Source organism: Rhinolophus sinicus, chromosome 13, assembly GCF_057876585.1.
Source record: "Rhinolophus sinicus isolate RSI-liver-muscle chromosome 13, RSI-T2T, whole genome shotgun sequence".
In the NCBI taxonomy this organism is placed as follows: Eukaryota; Metazoa; Chordata; class Mammalia; order Chiroptera; family Rhinolophidae; genus Rhinolophus; species Rhinolophus sinicus.
Window position 1 is genome coordinate 12,259,436 of NC_142513.1, and position 24,277 is coordinate 12,283,712.

Below are 24,277 nucleotides of genomic sequence, written 5' to 3' on the forward strand. Positions count from 1 at the left end.
CTACCTGGGTCCCTCCTTGTCCCTGTTGGAGTCCAGGAGCTGCCCTGGCAGCCAGTCCCGGTCTCTGAAGCTGCGAGTGAAAGATGCCAATCTAGACCCCCACGGCTGCCCTCTGCCGCAGTGTGCATGCTGGGGGCTGGACCCTCCAGCTCTGTGCTTGCATGCTGCCAGTCTGACACCTGTCACCAGCCTCCACTGCAGTATGCACACTCAGAGCTGGGGTTGGCTTCAGGGGAGACTGTGCAGCCATAAAAGAGCACACAAGTAGCCCGGGCCCCTCTAGCTGCTTATCGTCGTGGATCAGACCCTGTCTACCTTCACTGACTGTCTCGCTGTATTCACCAGCAGATGGCCCCTCCAGCTGTGCAACTGCACACATTTGACCCAATCACTATCACAGGCCTCCACTGCCATGAGCCCCTGCTGAGACCCAGCAGCCACACTGTCGCACACCAACAGCCAGGGCTGCTGCAGCTGCCAGATACCCCATAGTTGGCCCTGGCCCTTGCTCCATGCCCTGGCCCCCACCACCTGCTCTGGTCACCACCATTGCCTACCCCGGTCTCTAGTTGTCGGACCTGGAAGTGCTGCTGAGGACTCCAACTGCCCTTGCAGCCACCGCAGACCATCTGCAGTGCTTGCCAAGAACCACACAGCTGTTAACGCTGTGCACCCTAGCAGCTGGAGCCAAAGCGACATCACATCCCTCTGGACCTAGTGCCACCACATGCCCTCACATTTGGCACCCCGCACTACTAGACTCAGGGTCACAGCATGCTCCAGTGTGCCCCCACTGCAGGGACACTAATTGGTAACATGAAAACATATGACCATATACAACACACTGGTACAAGTAAGTACATATTACCATCAGGTTCAGAATACTCTAATATTGCAGTATGGTGCTGTGTTAACCACTTGACCCTAGTATAAAAGTCAAAGGGAAAAAGCATTGAAAATAGCTATAGCTACAATAATTGGTTACTGAATACACAATATAGAAAGATGCAAGTTGTGACACCCCAAAATTAAAAAGGGGGGGTAGTAAAAGGATATTTATATGAGATTGAAGTTGTTATCAGCACAAAATACACTATCATATATATGTTTTCTGTAAGCTTTCTGGAAACCATAAAGCAAAAACTTCCAAAAGTCACTAACGGTAAAGAGAGGAGGTGATCAAAGCATACCTCTACTTAAAATCATTAATTTACAAAGGAAGTCAGCAGGAGTGTATTCTTACCTATCAATAATCACTCTAAATGTAAATGGATTGAATTTTCTAATCAAAAGGCATAGAGTAGCTAGATGGATTAAAAACAAACAAACAAGAACTAACTACATTCTGCCTACAAGAGACTCACATAAGCTTTAAGAGCAAACATAGGCACAGAGTGAAAGGATAGAAAAGGATACTTTATGCAAATGAAAACCAAAAGAGAGTAGGTGTAGCTATACTTAGGCAAAATAGACTAAGCCAAAAACTAACAATTACAAGTACAATCCTTATATAATGATAAAGGGGTCAAGTTATGAAGAAGATATAACTATTGTAAATCTATAGGCCCAACATCAGAGCACCTCAAATAGATTAAGTAAGTGCTAACAGAGGTAAAGGGAGCAATAGACAACAAGGCAATAAGAGTAGGGGGCTTTAATACCCCACTTTCAACAATGGCTAGATCAGACAGAAAATCAACAAGGAAATACTGAACTTGAACCGTACTTTAGACCAATGGACCTAACAGAGACATATACTGAACATTTCATCCACCAGCAGCAGAATATGCTTTTCAAGTGCACATGGAACATTCTCAGAATAGATCATGTGATAGGTAGGTCACTAAACAAGTCACAGCGAATTTAAGAAGACTGAAATCCTACCAAGTATCTTATCTGACTACATTGGTATGAAATTAGAAATCAGTAACAGGAGGAAAGTTGGGAAATTTGCAAGAGTGTGGAAGTCAACACACTCTTGGACAAACAATGGGTTAAAGTAGAAATCAAAAGGGAAATTTAAAAATATCTTGAAACAATATAAATGGGAACACAAATACCAAAACCTATGGGATGCTGCAAAAACAGTTCTCGTAAGAAGGAAGTTTATAGCAATTAACATCTATATTAAGAAAAAGAGAGATCTCGAATAAACACCCTACCTTCTTATACCTCAAGAGACTACAAAAGAAGAACAAAGTAAGCCAAAAGTTAGCAAGAGGAAGGAAATAAAGACCAGAGCAGAAATAAATGAAATAGAGACCAGAAAAACAATAGGAAGGATCATGAAACTAAGAGCTGGTTTTTAAACAATTTCAGTTATTATGTTCTTCCCTTATAAAATTTCCCTGTCATTCTTCTCTGTATCTTCTATTTCTTTGCTGATACTTTCTACTTTTCCATCAGTTTCAAGTATTCATGATTGCTTGCTGCAGAATTTTTATAATAGCTGCTTTGTCAGATAATTCCAACATTTACTTCATCTTGGAATTGGAGTTTGTTGATAGTCTTTTTCTACATGAGTTAATATATTCTTTTTCCTTCATTTGCTGCATAATTTTGGATTGCATACTGGACCTTTTGAATATTGAGAGTTACAAGAGTCTGGGTTTAAATCCAATGGAGAAAGTTGATCTTTTTCAAAAGTAATCGAAATGGTTAGGTTCAGGCTGAAAAGTTCAACTTGTGTCCTGTGGGTTGTGGTTCCAAAGTCAATTGTGTTTTCAAAGCCTTTTCAGTTCATTTGCTATCTTCCCTGCGTATGCGCCACCTAGTGGCTAATCGGGGACCTAGTTGGTGGTGTATCCATTTCTCAAAGTACCTTGTCAAATACATCCGTAGGATCACAGCTAAGCATGTATGGCTCGGAAGTGAACCCACGAGTCAATAAACAACTTTATGGGTTCGCTTTCCTGAGCTCCTCCCTCTGTGATCTCCTCAGTGTCTTCGGTTTTCCCAGGGCCTCCAAAAACTGGGGTTTTGTTATCCTGCTCTGCTAGGCTCTTCCACAACGGCCTCCACGCCCAAGGCCAAGTAGTGGGAGAACAAAGAGAGAGAAAAGAAATGGGGCAATGGGGGTCCATCCACCTCTCTTAGAATTAAAGCCACACCCAACATAGTAAGATTTCCCCTCCTTCAGAGTTTTGGCTCCTTCCAACCTCCACACCAGCTGCTGCCATCATAGAATTTCTTAAGGGTTAAGGTGCAGGAGAAGACAGAAGAGAAAGAGGGAAAAAAAAAAAAAAGAACAAAAAAACATGGGATTTCCGCGCTTCTTCTGAACATTACAAGTTTCCCTTCCCGTGCATCAAGATATAATTATAAGGTTTCTCCTGAAGCTCTGTCTGCTCCCTGGTGCTTATTTCCAGGCTGGCCAGGAGATACCAGATGAAAAACAAATCCCAGTAAACTCATCACCAGTAATGTGGTGCTTGAATTCTCGTCTTCTTTCCCAATCTGCCTGCTATTGCTTACTTTCCAGTTTTTATAGCTGTATTCAGTGGAAGAGACAAGGAACCAGAACCGGGGAATAGTTCTTGCTCCTGGAAATGGGCTTGCCCTCTAGTAGGCCTTTTATGGGGACGTTGGTGTTAATGTAATTTGGAGCTGAGTTGGCGGTTTCTTGGTTTATTGTTGCTGTGGTTACCTCCAGTGCACCAGACTTCAAATTCCATCTTTGGAACACAAATACGTGTGTGTAGGGTGGAGCTAGGTTTACCAGATGATCTTTTTCCAAATGACTACTCCACTTTCAGCTTTGTGCCTTCTCAGAATGACCGTTTCTTGCAAGTGACTTGTTCCTCTGTGTTTCAGTCTGCTGGATTAGTGGAGTGGTGGTGGTTGGGGGTCCATTCTCTGTTGTTCTGGTTAAGTCTCAGACACTGTGTCCTGGGTCTTGGGGATGTAGTGACCCTGCCCTTCCCCGGACCCCCAGGACAAAGTTCTGAATCTGGCAAGTATTTCTGCCCCTCCCCCAGCTGCAACGAGATTTCTCTTGCACCCGTAGGGCAACAGGATTGCTTGTCTCTCCCAAGATTAAAGCTTTGTCAGAAGGAAAGCAAGGAAAGCTTCCAGGTGGAACGTCTTGCTGCTGCCTACTCTCCCCTCCCCAGTTCTGCGCCACAAGGGAGGCTGTTTCAGAGCTCTCTCTTTTCTGTAAGTGCCCAGTGGGGTTTCTGGAGAAAACCGTCAAGAGAATAGGACTCCCCCCTGTATTTGCAGCCCCAGGGACGTCACTTTCTTTTGCCCGGGCACACTCAGTCTCCAGCCATCCGCCAACCACCCTGGCCGTCCTCTTCTTCCTGGTGCCTGGCTGCCTGTCCTCCAGGTCGTCAATGTTCACGCTTATCTCTCCCTGCAGGTGCCCGACTTCTCCTCGATTCGGGAAGAGTTGGTTGCCCTGTGATCTCAGCACTCTGGTGAGTTCGAGTAAAGTTGTCCAGCATTTTTGTCCATGTAAGTTTGGGAGGTTTATTCAGCTTTCTACATCTCTGAGCAGAAACCAAAAGTCCCTTTCTTTATTAGAATTTTTAATTGTGGTAAAATATACATAAAACATAAAGTTAACCATCCTAACTATTCTTAAGTAAACAGCTTGGTGGTATTGAGTACACTTACATTTTTATGCTACCATCACCACCGTCCACCTCCAGAACTCTTTTTATCTTGCAAAACTGAAACTCTGTACCCACTAAATAGCAACTCCACATTTCTCCTTCCTTCAGGCTCTGGAAACCACCATTCTACTTTCTGTCTCTATGAATCTGACTACTCTAGGTACCTCATATAAGTGGAATATTATTTTAAAAACAGATGTCATAGAGTATTTGTGTTTTTGTGACTGGCTTATTTTAGTTACGTGTGTTCAAGGATCATCCATGCTGTACCTTGTATAGAATTTCCTTCTTTTTAAAGACTGAATAATATCCCGTTATATATATATATCCCACATTTTATTTATCCATTCAGTAGAGTGGGAAAAAGACTCCTCCAAGAATTCATAACTACAAACTTGTTTCCTTAATGACAATGAGGCAAAAATTGCCACATGTGTGGAGTCTAAGAAACAGAAGCTAAGAATTTAATTCAAAATGGTCTGAGTTGTTAAGCAAAATAAATTTATTTTGAAAATGCTCGCTTAAATACAGGATTCCAAGAAATTCCACAGATAAAGTGCCATTAAAGATAAGCTTTCCTTAGCTATAAGACCTCACAGGGAAAAAAAAATCGCATACAGTTTAGGAAAACAAGAAACGGTGAAGAAAAGTCAAGAGAAACAGTAGCGATCCACAAAGACTTCAGATATTAGAATTATGGCACACAGAGTACAAAATAAAAGTGCTTAGGAAATAAAAGGAAAGGAAAGGAATTAAAAGATGACAATAACAGCATGACTAAGGTGAAACAGAACATAAAAATGACCAGAATGTCGAAAATGTGCCAAATAGAATACTTAGAGATAAAATATGTAACTGAAGTAAAAAGACAAACAAAAAGAAAGAAATCATTTAACTAATTGAGGATTTCTCAAGAGTAGCAACAGAAGCTGAAAGCCAATACAAATATATTTTCAAAGCGCTGGCAGAAAATAACTGTTAATCTAGTTCTGAATATGCAGCGAAACTTTTAAAAATTAAAAATAATTTTTCCAGCTTTAATGAGGTATGATTAACAAATAAAAAATATATCTATTTAAGGGATACATTATAACGCTTTGATATAGGCATATATTGTGAAATGATTACCACGATCAAGTTAATTAGCATAGCTATCACCCCACATAGTCACCTCCTTTGTGTGTGTGTGTGGTGAGAACACTTAAGATTTATTCTCTTAGAAAATTTCAAGTATATAATACAGTATTATTACCTATAGTCACCATACTATGCATTTGATCCCCAGAACTTACTCATCTTATAAATGAAGGCTTACATCCTTTGACCGGCATTTCCCCATTTCTCCCACCCCCCAGTCTCTGGCAACCACCATTCTACTCTCAGCTTCAACTTTTTAACGTAAGATTTCACCTATAAATGAGATCATGCAGGATTTCTCTTTCTGTGTCTGGCTTATTTCATGTAGCATCATGTCCTCCCGGCTCACCCATGTTATTACAAGTGACAAAATTTTTTTTAAAGGCTGAATTATTCATATGTATTTTTTTCATATTTTCTTTATTCACATTTTCTTTATCCATTCATTGACAGTTTGTTTCCATATGTTGGCTATTGTGAATAATGCTACAATGAACATTGGGGTGCAGATATCTCTTCAAGATACTAATTTCATTTCTTTTGGATCTATACCCAGAAGTGGGATTGCTGGATCATATGGTAGCTCTAGTTTTAATTTTGGGGGGAACCTCCAGACTGTTTTGCACAGTGGCTGCACCAGTTTACCAACCGTGTACAAAAGTTCCCTTTCCTCCACATCCTCGCCAACACTTATCTTTTCTCTTTTTGATAATAGCCAGGTGTGAGGTGATATCTCATTGTGGTTTTGATTTGCAGTTCCCTGTTAGTGATATTGAGCACCTTTTCATGTACCTGTTGTATGCCTTCTTTTGAGAAATGTCTGTTTGAGTGCTTCGCCCTTTTGTTAATTGGGTTATATATTGGGTTTTCTTGCTGTTAAGTTGTTGGAGTTCCTTATATATTAACACCTTATCAGATACATAGTTTGTAAATATTTTCTCCCATTCTGTAGGCTGTCTGCTCACTCTGTTTACTGTTTGCTTTGCTGTACAATGACTTTTTAGTTTGCAATCTCATTTGTCTATTTTCGCTTTTGTTGTCTGTGCTTTTGGGATCATATCCAGAAAAATTATTGCCCAGACCAATGGCAAGAAGCTTTTCCCCTATGTTTTCTTCTAGCAGTTTTACAGTTTCAGGTATTACATTTAAGGCTTTAGTAGATTTTTCGTTGATTTTTGCATATACTGTGAGATAAGGGCCCAATTTCATTCTTCTGCATTTGGATACCCAGTTTTCCCAATGTCATTTAATGAAGACATTATACTTTCTACATTGTGTGTTCTTGTAACCCTTGTCAAAGATCAGTTTACTATAAATGTGGAGACTTATTTCTGGTCTCTCTGGTCTGCTTCACTGGTCTATCTGTCTGTTTTTATGTCAATACTATACTGTTTTGATTACTGTAGTTTTGTAATATATTTTGAATCAGGAAGTGTGCTACCTCTAGCTTTGTTATTTTTGTGGAAAATTACTTTGGCTATTTGGGGTCTTTTGTGGCTCCATGTGAATTTTATGATTGTTTTTTCTATTTATGTAAGAAATGTGTTTGGAATTTTGATGGGGATTGTACTGAATCTGTAGATTACTTTGGGGAGCATGGACATTTAAACAATTTTAATTCTTCCAATCTATGAATATGGGATATCATTCCATTTTTGTATAACATCACTGTTTTATAGTTTTCACTGTACAGATCTTTCATCTCCTTGGTTAAATTTATTCCTAAGTATTTTACTGTTTTTGATGCTATAAATTGTATTGTTTTCTTAATTTCTTTTTTGGGTAGTTTGTTGTTAGTGTATAGAAATGGAACTGATTTTTGTATGCTGATTTTGTATCCTGTTGCTTTACTGAATTTGTTTCTTAGATCTACCAGTTTTTGCTTATATATAGAGATCTACCATATTTTTGCTTATATATATGTATATACTACTGTGTCATCTGCAAACACAATTTAATTTCTTCTTTTTCGATTTGGATGCCTTTTATTTCTTTTTCTTGTATAATTTTCTGGCTATGACTCCCATCACTGTGTTGAGTAGAAGTAGCGAGAGTGAACATTCTGGTCTTGTTCCTGATTTTAGAGGAAAAGCTTTCAGTATATTAGCTGTGTGTCAAACTAGCTATGGGCTTGTCATAGATGGCTTTTATTGTGCTGAGGTAAGTTCCTTCTATACATAATTGGTTGAGAATTTTATCATGAAAGGATGAATTTTGTACATGCTTTTTCTGCATCTATTGAGATGGTCATATAATTTTTATCTTTTATACTGCTAATGTGGTGTATCACACTGACTGGTCTGCATATGTTGATCTGTCCTTGCACCCCAGGGATAAATTCCACTTGGTCATGTTGTTTGATCCTTTGAATGTGCTTGTGAATTCAGTTTTTATCAGATGATTTTAAATTACCTGTTTTTAAGTTCACTGATTTATTTTTTTTCTGCTTGACCACGTTGGTGTTTGAACTTTTCTAAGTTCATTTATTGTATACTTCAGCTGCACTATTTCTGTTTGGTTCTATTTTTTTTTAATCATTTCAGTTTCTTTGTTGATATGATTGTTTTGTTCACATATCATTTTCCTGATTTCATTTGGTTGTCTCTCTGTGTTCTCTTATAACTGAGCTTTTAAGAAAACAATGATTTTGAATTTTTTGTTAGGCAATTCACAGGTCTCCATTTCTTTTGGGTTGGTTACTGGAGATTTGTTTTCTTCCTTTAATTGTGCCATGGGTTCTTGATTCTTCACGTTCTGGTAAGTTTGCTTTCTTGTCTGCACATTTGAAGCAGCAGCTCCCTCCCCCAGCCTTAATGAACTGGTATTAACTGGAGAGAACTTCACTGGTCAGTAATATTTGATGTGAAGCAACATAGAGACCAACTCCTCATGGAGACCACTATACAGCTGGGGGCCAGGCCCCTTTCACTTCTTTCTCTCCCTCCTAGAGAAAAAGCTTCAATTCTGTGCTTTTTCCAATCTTACAGAGCAGCGCCTCCTGTAAGAGGGTGCCTCCTCTTTTCTCTGTTGCTAGGTGTCCCAGGGGAGTGAACTTTGACAGTTTCCCAGTGCTTGGGATATTTGGTCACTCTATAATGATAAAAATATTCAACTCACCAGGAGTGCATTCATATTTACCTAAATCAATAGAATCAGGATATATTAAACAAACAACCATGGAATTACAGGCATAAACTGAGAAATCTATGGTTGTCTTGAGAGCCCTCAACACACCTTTCTCAACTATTGATAAGTCAAAGAGACCAAAAAATTAGAAAGATTTAAGATACTTAAACAACACACAATGGAAATATACCGTGCTCTGCACTCCACACTTAGAGACTGCCTTCCTCAGTAGCACAAGGTAGATCACTGAGTAGGCGTTACTTAGAAGGTCAAGTCTTTGGAGGAGGAGGCATCTACTTATTTTGCCTGAGCTTAAGAAAAGGTGCATTAAAGAGACCCACAGAGGTAATTATCCTCCCCAAGGTTTCCTGCCGAGAGACTGAGGCTAAAGACGCATTCCTGGTTGAGTAGCCATGCAGCAGAACATGCCATGCCATTGGGATGAGGGAGATGTGAAGGAACTATTTTGCATGGAAACAGGACTTGCAGCTGGTTGTGCTTCCGGGGGACGGGGGACAGGGGTCATGGTGGGGCTTTACCTATAGTTTCCAAAGGTTGTAACCTGGAAATTCACACTGTTCCCCCAGCTCCTGGATATCTGTAGATCTTTCAGTTGAAACATGCTCCTCGGTCTACTACAAAGAGAAACCTCTGTGATATGGGGAAAGAGGTAGGTTCAATGATCGGGTTCTGGAGAAACTCCTGACCAGCCGGGTTCAGGAACCAAGGAGACCACTGGGTTTGATACATTGTCCTGGGGAAGCTGGGAAATAGGAAAAAATCTCCCCACCATCCTTCTAAGTGATTTAGATTCTTAGGGCCCCGGAAATTTAAGCTAATTACTTTAATCACGTAAAATATCTTGCAATCTTACCATTATACAAATATTATAATGATTAAAATAAAAACATTCACAATAGCAAGTGCTAGCAAGTATGTGGAGCAAGTGGAATTCTCATCTAGTGCTAGTGGAAATGCAAAATGGTACAACCACTGTGGAAAACAGTGTGGCAGTTTCTTACAAACACACACTTATCATATAATCCCACCCCCTGGTATTTATCCAAAAGAAATGGCAATTTATGTTCATATAAAAACGTGTATGCAAATGTTTGTAGGGGGATTATTCACAATTGCCAAAAACAGGAAACAACTCAAATGTCCATTAACTAGTGAATGAATAAACAACTTCTGGTACATCCGTACAATGGATGATAATTCAGCAATAAAAAGGTACAAATAACACACAACAACATAAATGAACCTCAAATGCATTATGCAAACCTGCTATAAATATTAGTATTTTTAAAAACTGCTATATAACTTTGAAAAACAAATCAATTGAGGTCAAAATACCATACTAATTTGATGCCCACAATCATCCATTTAAAAAATATATGAAAAGTGCTTTGTCTTTAATAGTTGGAAATTTTAAAACACGGCTTCTTCTCCTTGAACTCCTATTTCCTTTCCTCTTACCTCATAGACTTTTAATCTAATGCAATGTAATCTAATGCTCAAAAGTCTTTTTTATTCATGGCCCTTTCATACTGCTATGCACTGAAAATGTGTCGACATGAAAATTTAACGTTTTAATTTACTGTGACCATTAGACTCTAGGAATAAAATATTTTCTTATGGATTTATTTTGCATTCTGTTTTTTATATAAATAACATAATAATAATGAATATATAAATAAATTCATTGAAACTCTTGATAAATGCACAAAATGTTATTGATAGTAAACAGTATGCTATAGGTAATGCATCTTTTAGTGACATGTAAGTGCATGAGAATAAAAAGTATTTTGTTATAGGTACGTCACTTGGTTCTTGGAACTTCTAGTAAGTTGTCAAAAATCAAATAAGACTCTATAATCAAAAATTATTTTAATGATCTAATTTAAATATTAATCAAAGGCTTGATTAAACTGTCTTTCAAGTTTTATGAAGGCATAGAATTGGAAACCTCATACTTACAAAAGAAGTTGTTTCCTATTAGTTAGAATACTGATCACAAATCACCAGTGATTATCTTAATTTCTGGAACGTTTACCAAAATGGCTTTACCAGCATTTATCAAATGATTAGTAATGTTGTTAATTATACCCATTACTCTTTTATTGAGACACCTTATTTAATCTGACACACTCTGTTAAGTGTTGGAGAGTTTGAATACTATTAACTTTGATAGACCCTTGATAATATAGTTTTTAGAAAATGCTGTTATCTTATTGCATGCTTTAAATGTACGTATATATAAACTTTGATGCCAAAGACTTAACTCACTATACTTATGGGAAAATGTTAACCAAATCAACTGTTGACAAAGTCAGTCTGCAGTCAGTCAAATCAGACTTATTTTCTCCCACAAAAAGCTGACTTGAGTTTTTAATTGAAGTGTTTAAATACACATCCTTGCAGCCACCATAGAACTTCTGAATTCTGATTCTAGGATAGGGAGCTAATAGTGCAGTGGCTCATCATGACTTTGTCACTTGAATGAAACAAGGTACTGACCCCTTAGTATTTCTTACCCACACTTTCTTTACTTTGCTCCCATGGGAAGCATCTTCAGAAAAATGCATTTTCAAATTGTTTCCCTTTTTGGAACTCAGAAGTTTTATACTTTAGAGAAATGCGAGACATACCATTTCCTGAAAATAAGACCTAGCTGGACAATCAGCTCTAATGCATCTTTTGGAGCAAAAATTAATATAAGACCTGGTATTATATTATATTATATTATATTATATTATATTATATTATATTATATTATATTATATTATATTATATTATACCGGGTCTTATTTTACTATAAGACTCAGTCTTATATTAATTTTTGCTCCAAAAGACACATTAGAGCTGATTGTCTGGCTAGGTCTTATTTTTGGGGAAACATGGTAAGAAGTAAAGAGGACTTTTTGAAAGAAGATAGAAAAGGAGAATTGCAGACTACAGGCTCTTTCTCAGGCAGACCAATTTTAGGAAAAAAGTAAACGTGGAATTTAAGAACCTGGACATAATGTCCTTAAATCTATCTGTGCCTGTGAACCTTCTGGAAAAATTCTTCCTGTGTCCTCTGGGGTATGGATTCGCCAGCTTGAACACGATTGATTTAGTTGAATCCACTCATTTTTCAAATGGGTAGACTGAGATAAAACTAGCCCAAATTGACAGAGTGGAACCTGGACGTCAGTGAAACTCTGTTCATTCTTAGTTTGGTGTCACTTCTCCAGCACAGTTGTCCTATGCCTCAGGTCTGTCCTCGTTCCCCAGGGCCCCCACCGAGCAACTCCTCCATACACGTTTACTTGTTACTCAGGAGCCATGTTTTGTAGTCTCTTACTCAAATAGATTCGTCTCTAATCAAAATGGATTCACTCTGTTTTAAATTTGCCAGATTTAGCAAGTAAAAATACAGGATGACCAATTAAATTTGAATGTCAGACAAACAACAAATAATTTCTGAGTTGTAACTATGGTCCTTATATTGCATGGGATATACTTATACTAAAATTTATAACTGGACACCCTATATTATATTTGTAAATTCTATTAATATGTGTCTCCCTCCACCCCCACCCCAGGAGCTCTGCTTCCTACTAAGTGACTACAGGCTAATTTGATCAACCAATTCTTAACACTGGGTTAGTACCTTTCTAGGTTAAAGGGTCAAATTTCAAATCAAAATGTTGACTTGATTATAAGAATTTAAGGCACCACAGGATTTGGGGCTAATCTAGGGGAACTGAAGTTATGACATACGTAGTCTTTGAGTAGGGAACTCAAAGCTAAAATGGTAATAGGTACCAGTTTTTGCATTCACTATATTGTTTACCAAATCAACTCTCTCTCACTCTTTCTCTCCTCTTTGCTTTCTGCCTCCCTTCCTTCCTCCCTCTCTGGCTGTTTTGAAATGCATTTATTCCAGGAGAGGTAATACAGTAAGGCATTATCAGTTCTTTACATCATAAAATTTAAAAATACAGAAAGGCCAGGAAAAGACTTGGAAAATAGAGGTGTGAGTGAGTGGGGGGAATTCATCTGTTCATATAGTTGTCTGGGAGTATCACAGGTATCCAAACTCCTACCTAGGCTTGGATGACACCAGAAGGAATAAGAGGGACCCCTTTGTTAAGTCAAGGTCATCTGGGATCTTTTATGCTCCTGGGCCCCTAAGACCCAGTGCAATATGCCCAGGCTCTCCTGAAATCTCATACCATCAGTTTCTTGTCATCAGTGGTACAAATAAAAGGTGCTCACTAGTGCCAGGGTTGCCCCAGGAGTGACCGTGGGCAAACCAGCCCTGCAACTATTGCAGACAAATCGCTGTGATCATTCACGTGTGGCCTCTCACCTGGGAGCCAGACAATGGGTGAGTGTCTGGGTAGACAACGTACAGAACCACGGCAGATTGTGGGGTTACTGAGAGGGTCCTGGGATTGAAAGTCCTGCCCTACTGGTCATGTGACTGCAGACAAACTCCTTCCCCACTATGATCTCGGTTTTCACATCTGTGAATGAAGGGAATTGGTGGATTATCTCTAAGGTTCGTCTACATATGCGTTGTGTCCCTCTCTGGCTTTTGCTTAACCCCTTCCCTTCTTCTTATCCCTCACAGGCACCTTCCTCTCCACAGCTCCACCTTTTCAGGGAGGAATGTAACTCTCCTGCTGCTTCTCTCCCTCTCTTTGGAGGAGACATTCGCATCGCTATACAAAAGAGTGGAAAGTAGGTTCAGAAAATCTGCAGCCGCTGTTCCTTAGCAGGTGTCCTTGGGGACCGAGGGTTAGACATGAGGCAAGGACTTGTGTCGGCCGAAGCCACTTTTATTGTGGCTTCAGAGAACTAGCCCTACTCACACACCCTGGGCCCTTCAAATCCTTGCCTCACCTGCTCCCCCCAAATTATTTTCCTAACTTTTCACGATATGTGTCTTTTCCGAGTTTAATTTTTTTAAAAATTAATCAGTCATTAGACAGGAGCCTGAGGACAGAGGACCAGTGAGGAGGCTGTTGAAATTGTTGGGACGAAAGGTTGGAAGTCAGGTGCTGACCTGAGGAAGTGGTAGGAAAGAGGGAAACGAGATGGGGTTTGGAGAGAGTTAGGAGACTGAACTGACCCAAGTCCATGCCTGACAGGATGCTGGCGTGTCAGAGAGGGAGGAGTGAATCTTAGGGTTCTGGTAACAGACTGGGGGACGATTGATGTCCAATATCAAAATGAGAACAGAGAGAAGAGGTTGCTGCTTCAGGATAGGGAGGTATGATTCAGTTTTAAACACGGTGCAGCAGAGATGCTTATGAGATGCCCGATGCCATTTCCCCCAGGTGGTTGGATGTAAGTGCTTAGCCTGGAAGAGAGGATAGGTCTGGAGGGAGATAAGGGAATCACAGTTGGGATTGTTGTGGGAATGAATGTGCTCACCCAGGAAGCACGTGTTGAGTAATAACAGCAGAGGGCTGACACCAGAACTCTGGAGAGTGTCCTCAGTAACTACAGAGGAACCCCTGGGGTGCGTGCATCACAGAGGAGACTGTCCACATAAGGTAAGTGGCTGAGAACAGCTGACAGGGAGGAAGGAAGATTGTACGTGAGAGTTCAAGTTGACAGAGGGAAGGAGCTACAGTGACTGAAACAAAGGTTTAAATGGCCCCCGAAAACAGGAGGAGGCAGGACTGGCTGAGTTAGCGCTGGTGAGAGGGGAAGTTTGTCTTTATGATCCCGAGCTTTCTATGCCTCGTTCATTCTTTGGAGGTGTTCCTGTGTGATTTGCTTAACTCTCCTTGTCCCCAAAGCTAGTACAGTGGTACCCAGGTGGTAGCCTATACCTGGCTGCGTCAGGACACCTGAAACTTTAAAAAATCTGAGCCCCTAGGCCTCATTTTCTAGAGCTTCTGATTAAGTCCATGATATATATTTGCTAAAAGATGACAGATGATTTGGATGTAGACTCCAGATTAGGTACCATATACTCTTAGCTGCAGGCCATCCTTGGAGGGCACATTAGGGTGGGCTGAAGGGTGAGAAATATAGTTGGAAAGTACTAAAAGCCTCAGTGGCTAGTCCTCGGGGAAGATGTGGGGTGAGTCATGGATTGGAAGTCCTAGACCTGCCCTTAATTCACTGTATTACCCTATCTGACCTCATTTTTATTTTTAACCTTTGAAATTAGGAGGTTGATACTAAGGGTAATGATGATGTTTCCAATTCTAAACTTCTGGAATGCCAAGACTCAGTAGTATCCCAAAGGATCAGGCCTCTCTGGTCAGGTTCCACTGGAGAGATGCCCAGTTTAGAGCCATGGAGTCCCGAGAAGCACTGCAGTAGTTCTTTGTTGCTGCGTAACAGATTGCCTGTAAGTGAGAAGTCGGTCATGGTGCGTCTGCGTTCTCTGCACAGATTCTCACCAGGCTGATATCAAGGTGTCAGCCAAGGCTGCAGTTTGCATTTGGGACTCAGGGTTCTCTTCCAAGTTCACTGGTTGTTAACAGGATCATTTTCTTGCAGTTGCAGGACTGAGGTTTCCTTGCTGGCTGTTAACTTCTAGCTGCCACCCTCATTCGCTGTTGGCACTTAGCCTCCTCCATCTTCAAAACTACTAGTATAGTAACATGATGGATTCCTCTTATACTTCGAACCTGCCTGACCTCTTCTTCTCTACCAATCAGAAAAAAAACGAAACAAAAAAACAAACAAACAAAAACCACTTCTTTTTAAAGGACTCAATACATTGGCTCAGGCCCACTTCGATAATCTCTGCATCTTAAGGTTAACTGACTTGGGACTTTAATTTGCCCTACAAAACCCCTTCACAGCAGTACCTAAATGAGGGTTTGATTCAATAGCCAGAGGACAGGAATCTTGAGGCTACAACTTTAGAATTCTGCCTACTACGAACACTGAAATCAGGAAGCCATGTTTAGCCCTGAAAAGAAAGGAAGCAAACCCATATCTGTTAAGCTCTGACCATGTGCCAGGCACTGTGGTAAGTGCATTACAGTCATCAACTCGCTTCATTCTTAGAAGCAGCCTATAAGGTAGAGATTGTAATTCTCGTTTTATAGGTGGGGAACTTATGACTCAGACAAAGGAAGATATTTCCCCCCCAAGATTATTTAGCAAGTTGTGTTGGAGTCAGGCTCCCAAGCCAGAGCTGTCTTACTTATAGTGCTCCTTGCACTCCCCCATTTCCACCCCCTTAAAGGTAAGTGGAAAGTCATGTAGTGGGACTCAGGTTGGTTGTGAGCTCATAAGGAGTCAGGGGCCAAACTCAGGCCTCCTGACTCTCCTTTCCATGACATTTCCACCACTCTTCACTAATTAATTTCCCTGTCAAGTAAGATACTAGAGACAGAAGAATTGGGCATTGAAATATTAAGTTTTGTGGGGAGAGAGGAGCTCCTGAATTCAAGGCAAAGGTCTTGGTGCCTATTTAACCTCCTGCCCTGGAATTTAAGGAGCTTCTTTTTTAGTTCTACCTGGGCACAAATTCCTGATTCGGGTCGATCTAAATGGGCTAAGAGTGGTGAGAGGCAGACCCAGTCCCTAAATACAAACTGAGCAAGAACTGAAGATTGAAGGTAGAGAATAGGGCTGAGAGAGTTCCAACCTCTTCACTTTTGCCGTCAGAGAAGAGCTGAAACTCTCAAGGGATGTGAATTCAGACGTGTCTTTCTTGCAGAGAAACCAGGAACGTGCCCCAAAGAGAGGCTCACGTGTAGGGCTAAAGTTCCAGACTTATGCAGAACGGATATCAGCTGTGATGGATTTCTGAAGTGCTGCTCTTTTACCTGTGGGAAGAAGTGCATGGATCCCTACAAAGGTAGTGGCTTCCAGGCTGAGGGCAGGGGTGCCCTTTGAGGTGCCCTACTTCCGGCTCGGTCCAGGCCTGGCTGCACAATCTCCTGGGATGGTAGGGTAACGAGGCCAGGGTTCAGGTTCTACCCCTCTAATTAGGCTCCCAACATTCAAGTGCACATTCACTGCATCACTGTATTTTGTACGGTGGCACATAGAAACCGCAGTCAGCTGAGATGCTGGGGTTGCTGACGGACTCTGGCCTCTACGGCAGTTCTCTGGTAACTCAAAGTACTGAGCATCTAATAATAGAGAACTGAGTGTTTCATATCGATTCATTCGACACATATCTATTGTCAATGCCCGCAGGCCTAAGACCAGCAGGAACACACCTGGAGCTGAACAAATTGGGTTTCTTACTCGTTGCAGTGCAGGAGAATGCTCACCATAGAGAACCTGAGGCATCTCAGTAAGAAGCTGCTAGAAAGAATCTACTGAAGGATTGAGGCTTAGACTGAGTAATTTCAGGGAGGGTCTAAGGAAGTGTGGATTTGTTCTAGGTTGGGTGCTGTCAGAAAGTGAGGGTGATTCTGTGAGGACATGAGTGAATGTTCTCTATCGAGAAGGCAGGCTAGAGGGAAGATAAAGCTGTCATTTGTAGAGAAGCATAAAACTCATAGGTGTTTGGTAGTTTGTGTTTCACAGTGATCGTTTTATGTTCTCACTTTCTCATGGTCTCAGGGGGACCTTATTTGCTGCAGATGTCCTCTGAGATTGTTTATGTCCAAAAGAGAAACAACTTGACTTAGCTGTGAACATAAGATCAGTCTCCAGGCATAAAGGGCTCCTTTTTTCCTCTCTCGGTATTTCATTCCTTCTGTGCGTCAGGTACTGTCTTAGGCACTTTGGGTATAGTTGCTGAACAAGTCTTTCCCTCCCAAATCTCAGAGCAGCAAAGAAGAAAGATCAGCTCCAATGTATTCTCACATGCTCTTTCCTCGATTCTTTGCAAGGTGGAAATGATGCTCAGAGATGCTTTGCAACATAGAATATTCGTAATAGAGCTAGGATTAGAACATTGATTGACCGCGCATGGCTTTTTCTGTGACTTCAATGGTAACACTGTGAACTATACAAAGGCAGAGGGACTGACCCCTCCCCTTTTTGTGACCTTTTATGTTCTTCCCTCTTTGCGTGCTGCCCTCAGAACCCTGCATGCTACCCTTAGACCCAGGAAACTGTAAGAATATGACACAGCACTGGTATTTTGACTCAAAATACAATTTATGCAAACCCTTTAAGTATGGAGGTTGCCAAGGAAATGCCAACAACTTCTTCAGCCAGGAAGACTGTACGAAGGCTTGCTCATTAACTGGTAAGAGTCATATCGTTGGCAATCTGAGGGTCTAATCTAGCTAGAACTAGAATACCAGCACAGTGATAGGCTCAGTCTTTGAGGTTAAACTGCCTTTGGTTTAAGTCTTAGCTCTGTCGTCCCTTGGCTGGGTGGTCTTGGGTCAGTTGCCTGCCTTTTTGAGTCTCAGTTTTCTTGTCTATAAAATGGGGACAATAATAGTATTTACCTAATGGAGTTGTGCCAAAAAATGAGATAGTGCACATAAAATGTGAATAAACTTTGGCCAGTGGGACCTGAGAGCCAGGTCTACCCCTTGGAAGCAGGTGTCTCCTCACCACATTGACCTGTGGAGTATGAGCAGAGGGCTCACCCAAGAATGAAGCACAGACAGGCCAGCTCTGGAATCTCATGTTGCAGGAGCAGAGCATATAGTAGGTGAAGAGTAGGATGGGCTGAAGGCGAGGATTGTGGGTTTATTCCTTAGTGTGATGACCATCACCAGTGATGCTGGGAGACAGGGTCTTACAGAGCTTAGGACCCAATGACCTGGATTAGATTCTACTTTTCCCACTTACTGCAAATGTCTTCACCTATTTGAGTTTCAGTTTTCTTCTCTGTAATATTTGAATAATAGCAAAGACTTTCTTGAGTTGTTGGTCGGATTATATGTGACCAAGGACACAAAGATTTGCCATGGTGGCTGTCCAGTAGTGTGGGCTCACAATGGAGATGGTGACCATTGATCTTCAGAATGCAGCCTGTGTGATTTACGAGGCAGCATTAGCATTTTGACCTCAGATACTGTGAGGCAGGCTGAAAAGTGTTCCATGATCACCATTTTACAGATGAGGAAACAGAGTCAGAGGGTAAAGTCAGTTGTCCAAGGATTCACAGTTGGGTCAGGGTAGAGCTGGAATTTTAATTCCCGGGCCACGGTGAGCCTGAATGGCCAAAGCAATCCTGACTTGAAACTAGGACCACAAGCTTCCCTTTGTGGGAGGTTGTAAGGAGTCACGCTGCTACGGACAAGACCACGCCCTGTCTCAGGAGCCAACGGTAACAAGAGCCCAGGGAAATGAGCTTTGGGAAATTTAGGTTTGGGCCTCACAGAAAACCTGACAATAGCTCTGAAAGTCAAACACAAAGTCGGTGTCTGAGTCTGACCTGACAAAGAAGAAGGAAAAGAAGCACTTCCTGCCCTCATAGAATTTGCAATCAGATGAGGCTCACAGGAGACAGGCACAAAATCTCGAAGAATTCATTTAAATCTTATCTGTGTCCTCGTGGCCCACAAAGTTGTATCTCCAGCCTGAATCTGACTCCCAAACTCCAACTGATTATTTAACACACACGTCATGCTTCACTTTTCTAAAACGGAACACGTTTTCTTTGCTCTCCCATCTCAAACCTGCTGTATCCATAGTTCTCTCTATCTTGGTTGAAAAAAACTTCTAAATCACCCTTGATGCTGCTTTCTCAATTAACATCCATTAAGCTGGAAATCATTTTATATTTACCTTGAAAATAGATCCAGAATCAGACCACTTCTTACCACCTCAACAGCTGCTGCTCTGATCTGACGTGCCATAGTCTCACCAGGATTGCAGCAGTGGCCTCAATACAAGTTTCCCTACTTCTATCCTTCCTTTTTTATACTCTATTATCAACACAGCAGCCAACACAATGATCCTTTCAAACTATGAGTCAGATCATGTCATTCCTCATTCAAAATAAAAGCCAATCCTCTAACATGGTTTATCTTAATTTGTATAGATTTCATATAATTACTCCTATTTTATAGAGAAGGAAACTGAAGTCACTCATTTAGTGGCAGGACTGGGACTTTATCTTGGGGCTTCAAACACCAATCCTAACTCTCTTTCTACTACATCTCATGAAACGGCGAGGCATTTCATTCCTCCACAGCCCGCCGGAAGTGGACAAGGTAGAATAAACCAAGTCACAGCGATGCTAGTTTTGAAATGAAGGAAAAGCTGTTTGAAGGGTGGTGGGATCGGGTAACGTTTGAAGGAGCTCATATCTGCTCTTGTTTTAGAAAAGAAAGGAGTGTGCCCACTCTTCCCTTTCAAGAACCGGATGGAGTGTTCACCTTCGTGTAAGAGTGACAATGATTGCCCTGAAACTGAAAAATGTTGTGACTCCACGTGTGGCTTTGTTTGTATCATTCCCTGGACAGGTGAGGACTGGGAAATATTTCCCAAAGTCTACTGGGCTGAGGTTGCCATGCTGTTTCTTAGGTTGACCTTAGAGGTCTTTTGGGAACCTTTCCCCTTTTAATGCCCAACCAGTGTTCTCATGTCACCCTCGTGATCTTGGGAGACTATTGTGCTATTCTTCAAAGCCAAGCATGCATGGTTACCACGCCCCCATTTCTCCCCATGAAAACTTATTTATTCTGAGCCTCATTCTTCCATGGCTTACAAGATGACAGTATTCACTTATTTATATAAAAAAAAATCATAACCATTGGGTATATTCCTAAGAAGCCCTTATGTCTGCCCAGAACTTCAGAACGTGTACAACATATTCACGTCCTGTAAGGTATGCTGGGGAAAAGATGGGTAACAAAATGCTGTTGGGATAGAAATGAATGCTACAGACTCTAATGCTAGTACTCAATCCCCCACTGGCTGAGAGGCGATGGTTGTGTCCCAGAGTTTGTCAGTGTTTTGAGGTACAGCATGGCATGATGGGAGGAGTCAAAGACTTTTCAACTTAAACTTTTCTACTTGTTTTCAGCGTGGCCATGGGCAACTCACTTCTCCTGATATGGTCCTCACATTCTACAGTTTATAAAACAAGGAAACTTGGGATAATTTCTAATACTCCTTCTACCTCTGATTCTCTGGGATTAGCTAACCCAAAATCCATTCATTTTGTAGGGGCAGGCAGGAATACTATTAGATTTTATAAGTCAGAGATGGCAAGAGGTTTTGATGTTCCTCAAATTATTAGCCATAGAAAGTTGATACTTTGCCTCCTTCACTCTATTTTTACTCTAGGGGGTCGAGTAAGAGGCTTACTCAGAAGAAAACCCTGTTTACGGTTCCCAACATTCCCCACATTTGTCTCAAACTATGATCAAGTATTTCAATGTCAAGTGTCTTATTTTATCTCATAAAGTCAAAACAGGTCTCTGTCCACAAAAGTTCACCTGTCCCAAGATTGATAAACCCAAGTGCCTGACAGATGAGGATTGCCCATTGGAAGAGAAGTGCTGTTTACATTGTGGACTAAAGTGCGTGGAACCTAGAGATTAGATAGTAAGTCAAAGACATTTTCATCTCATTTATTTTTACAGCTTATTAATATTCTATTTTATGAATATACCAAGATTTATTTATCCACTTTCCTGACAGTATACATTTGTGAGATTTCAGTTTTATGTTATTTGTGAACATTGATTTTCATGAATATTATTGTCTAACTCTACTCTCTCTTTTTTTTTTTTTTTTGTAAGTAACTTGATTATTGTGGTTTTTCCCAAGGGCTGTCTGACTTATGGTGGGACCTTACCGTTGTCATTAACGCATTACAATAATGTGTAAAAATAAGTCTTTTTATATACTTGTTTGCTTATAATATACTGAATTTCTAGAATTATCAGAAAAAATATTATCATTAAAATAATTGTGAGTAGCATTAAAAAAAAACTATCAATTTTGTCTTGTATCCAGCTACCTTGCCAAATTTTCTTATTAAGTATAACTATATGTAATAAAGTTACTTTGATTTTATATATGATTATATCATCTGAAAATACTGATAAATTTGACTCTTATTTTTTTCCAACTACATGACTTACTCTGTTTTCTTGTCTTTTGTTATGCAGAACCTCTAAAATAATGTTGAAAATAAAGGTGATGGCATCCATCCTTATCTAGTTTTTTATTTTGAAGTCAATGTCTTCTGCTGTATAAAATGATATTTGTTATTGAGTTTGGGATAAGCGGGTTTGATCACACTTGAGTTGTTTCTTTTTTATCCATTTATATCTGCTATTGGAAATTTCTGCTGAATTTTAGCAAATCCCTTTTAGGCATCTAGTTATATAACTTTTCTCTTACAATTTGTTGGCATAATATATTACTAAATGTTCATGTGTTGAACCATCCTTGCATTCCTAGAATTACCATAATTTTATTGAGGATGTACTTGTATTAATACACCTTTGGTTCTTTGAGCAAATAATTTATTTAGAATTTTCACATCTATAGCCAAAAGAAAAATAGGTCTATGACTTTTGTTTGTTTTGCTATTTGCATCATACTACTTTCAAAAAACTAGCATGGAAAAATACTTGGGAAATTTATCTACTTTTATGATCTATAGTATTTTTAATGATATATTGATTCTCTGTTCCTTGAAGGTTAGACAAAACTCCAAAAGCATCTAGGTAAGGCTCCTTCTATAATGGTATATTATTACTAATTTTTTTTTGTACTTCATCTTATAGACTGCACAGGCTCTCTACCTCCCCTTCTGTAAATTTTTGGTCTTTTATATTTTGCTAAAATGGATCCATTTTTTCTCTATTTTCAAATGTATTGTTTCAGAGTAGTATAAATTATTATCTGTATAATTCTTTTCATATTTTAAACTTTGATTATTGTTTTCATTCATACATTCGTGTTTCTATTTCCCCACCTATGCACCAACCATTCAGTCCATTTACTCACCTATCCACCCACTCGCTTAGCCCTCTAATTGACATATCTTTCAACTTCTCCATCTTCCCACCCATCCTTTCACCCGTATATCCATCCATTTACATTTTCACTCATCTTTTTTCTCCTATCCAGTTGCCCAATTTAAATCCAGCATTTCTTCCATCTACCTATCCATCTTTCATATACACAAATTCTCTAAGACCCATCCACATACTTCTTTATTATTTCTATACCCATCTTCCCTCTATCTACCTACCAATCCACTCTACCTTCCATTCAAATAGCTTCCATCAATAGACCCATTCATCCTGTCACTAACCTAACCATCCTTATGTCCAACCCAATCCACTTCTTCACCCAGCCATTCATCTACCCATCCTACCCATTTACTCATGCACCCAAATATCCATGCTCCCCTCACCCATCCTTCTTCTTATTTATCCAACCGTCTTCCCATTCATCACAATATGAGTCATTCATTCATCCACTTATCTACCTACCAGTCCCCCATCCACCTTGCTCATCCAGCAGAATGTACTGATGTTTATTCTGGGCCTATTCATGTTCTAAGCACTAGGTTCTCGGTATAGATTTGTTCAATGGAAGCTCAGCCTTTATTGGTGGAAACAAACATGAAATTCAGTAATACAGTTAGATGCACAAGGAACAACACAGAATGCCAGTGATAGAAAGTCACAGCATATGACAGGTCTTGGTCTAATGAATAAGCAGGAATTCATTCATTCATTTCCAGGTAAAGGACATCTACCTTGGTGGTCTTTGGAGTCCCTCATTCTGAACCCAGGATTGGTCCTGGAACAGAAGTGTGGCTGAGGCAGAGGTAGGACACCACGACCGTCAATGAGAGGAGATAAGGAGTGAAGCAGGGCCTAGTTGGGACCCCCATAGTAGAGGCCTCCAGCGCCCCTGGCCCCACCTTTCCTTGACCTACAGCTTAACAATAGATGATCCCCACTCTGGCTTGAGCTCAGAATGTCCCGTCCCAGTTTCCTGTGTTAGAAAATTAACCTGAAACTTATGATTAATACCCTTAGGCTTATTATTGCAACCTCTAAGGTCTGGCATTCTTTTCAGGCTACTCCCTTCATTGTTCCTGAGTTGCTGACACCACTGGAAAACCACGTTGCCAGAAGGAAGGCTCCATGCAGATCCAGGAACCGTCACATAGCCTCTGTAGAAATGACTAGATTTTCCCTTAAATACCCTAAGCCGGTCTGAGAATGTTAAGGCAGTTTTTGAGGTGTTAACCTGCTGGCTTCTCAGCTCATGGCAAACATTTATCGTATAGCCCAACTCTGTGTGGATCTGTTGGCTGAGCAGCACAGGGAGTACGAGCCCTCTGGTTTCAGGAGGGACAAAGACCCAGGTGTATCCTTTCCCAGCCTCCTCCAAGAAATTAGGGAAGGGAAGGGGCCTAAAACATCATTCAGTCTTGGCTTCAAAGACATAAATTTTATCTCACCTTCTTGGAAAGTGAGATCCTTACGTGGGACTGGAAGTTAGGCAAGACAGACTGGGATAGAACA

General features: G+C 40.4%; 1 protein-coding gene across 1 annotated transcript; it reads left to right on the plus strand.

The window, feature by feature from the left end:
* The first annotated feature begins 3,787 nt into the window (after positions 1-3,787).
* WFDC8 (WAP four-disulfide core domain 8) lies at positions 3,788-23,694 on the plus strand. Its single transcript, XM_019749631.3, has 8 exons — positions 3,788-4,155; positions 4,361-4,418; positions 9,467-9,549; positions 13,504-13,613; positions 16,567-16,707; positions 17,890-18,057; positions 20,096-20,236; positions 21,184-23,694. The coding sequence occupies exons 3-8, from the start codon at positions 9,500-9,502 to the stop codon at positions 21,318-21,320; spliced, it is 747 nt and encodes a 248-aa protein (XP_019605190.2). The 5' UTR covers positions 3,788-4,155; positions 4,361-4,418; positions 9,467-9,499; the 3' UTR covers positions 21,321-23,694.
* The last annotated feature ends 583 nt before the right edge of the window (positions 23,695-24,277 follow it).

Bases quoted from the DNA above. Each gene is read 5' to 3' on its own strand.
- WFDC8 (XM_019749631.3), top strand. From the start codon at position 9,500: ATGCTCCTCGGTCTACTACAAAGAGAAACCTCTGTGATATGGGGAAAG. The intron at 9,550-13,503 runs GTAGGTTCAATG...TATCCCTCACAG, and splicing joins TCTGTGATATGGGGAAAGAG to GCACCTTCCTCTCCACAGCT. The intron at 16,708-17,889 runs GTAGTGGCTTCC...TGCTGCCCTCAG, and splicing joins GTGCATGGATCCCTACAAAG to AACCCTGCATGCTACCCTTA.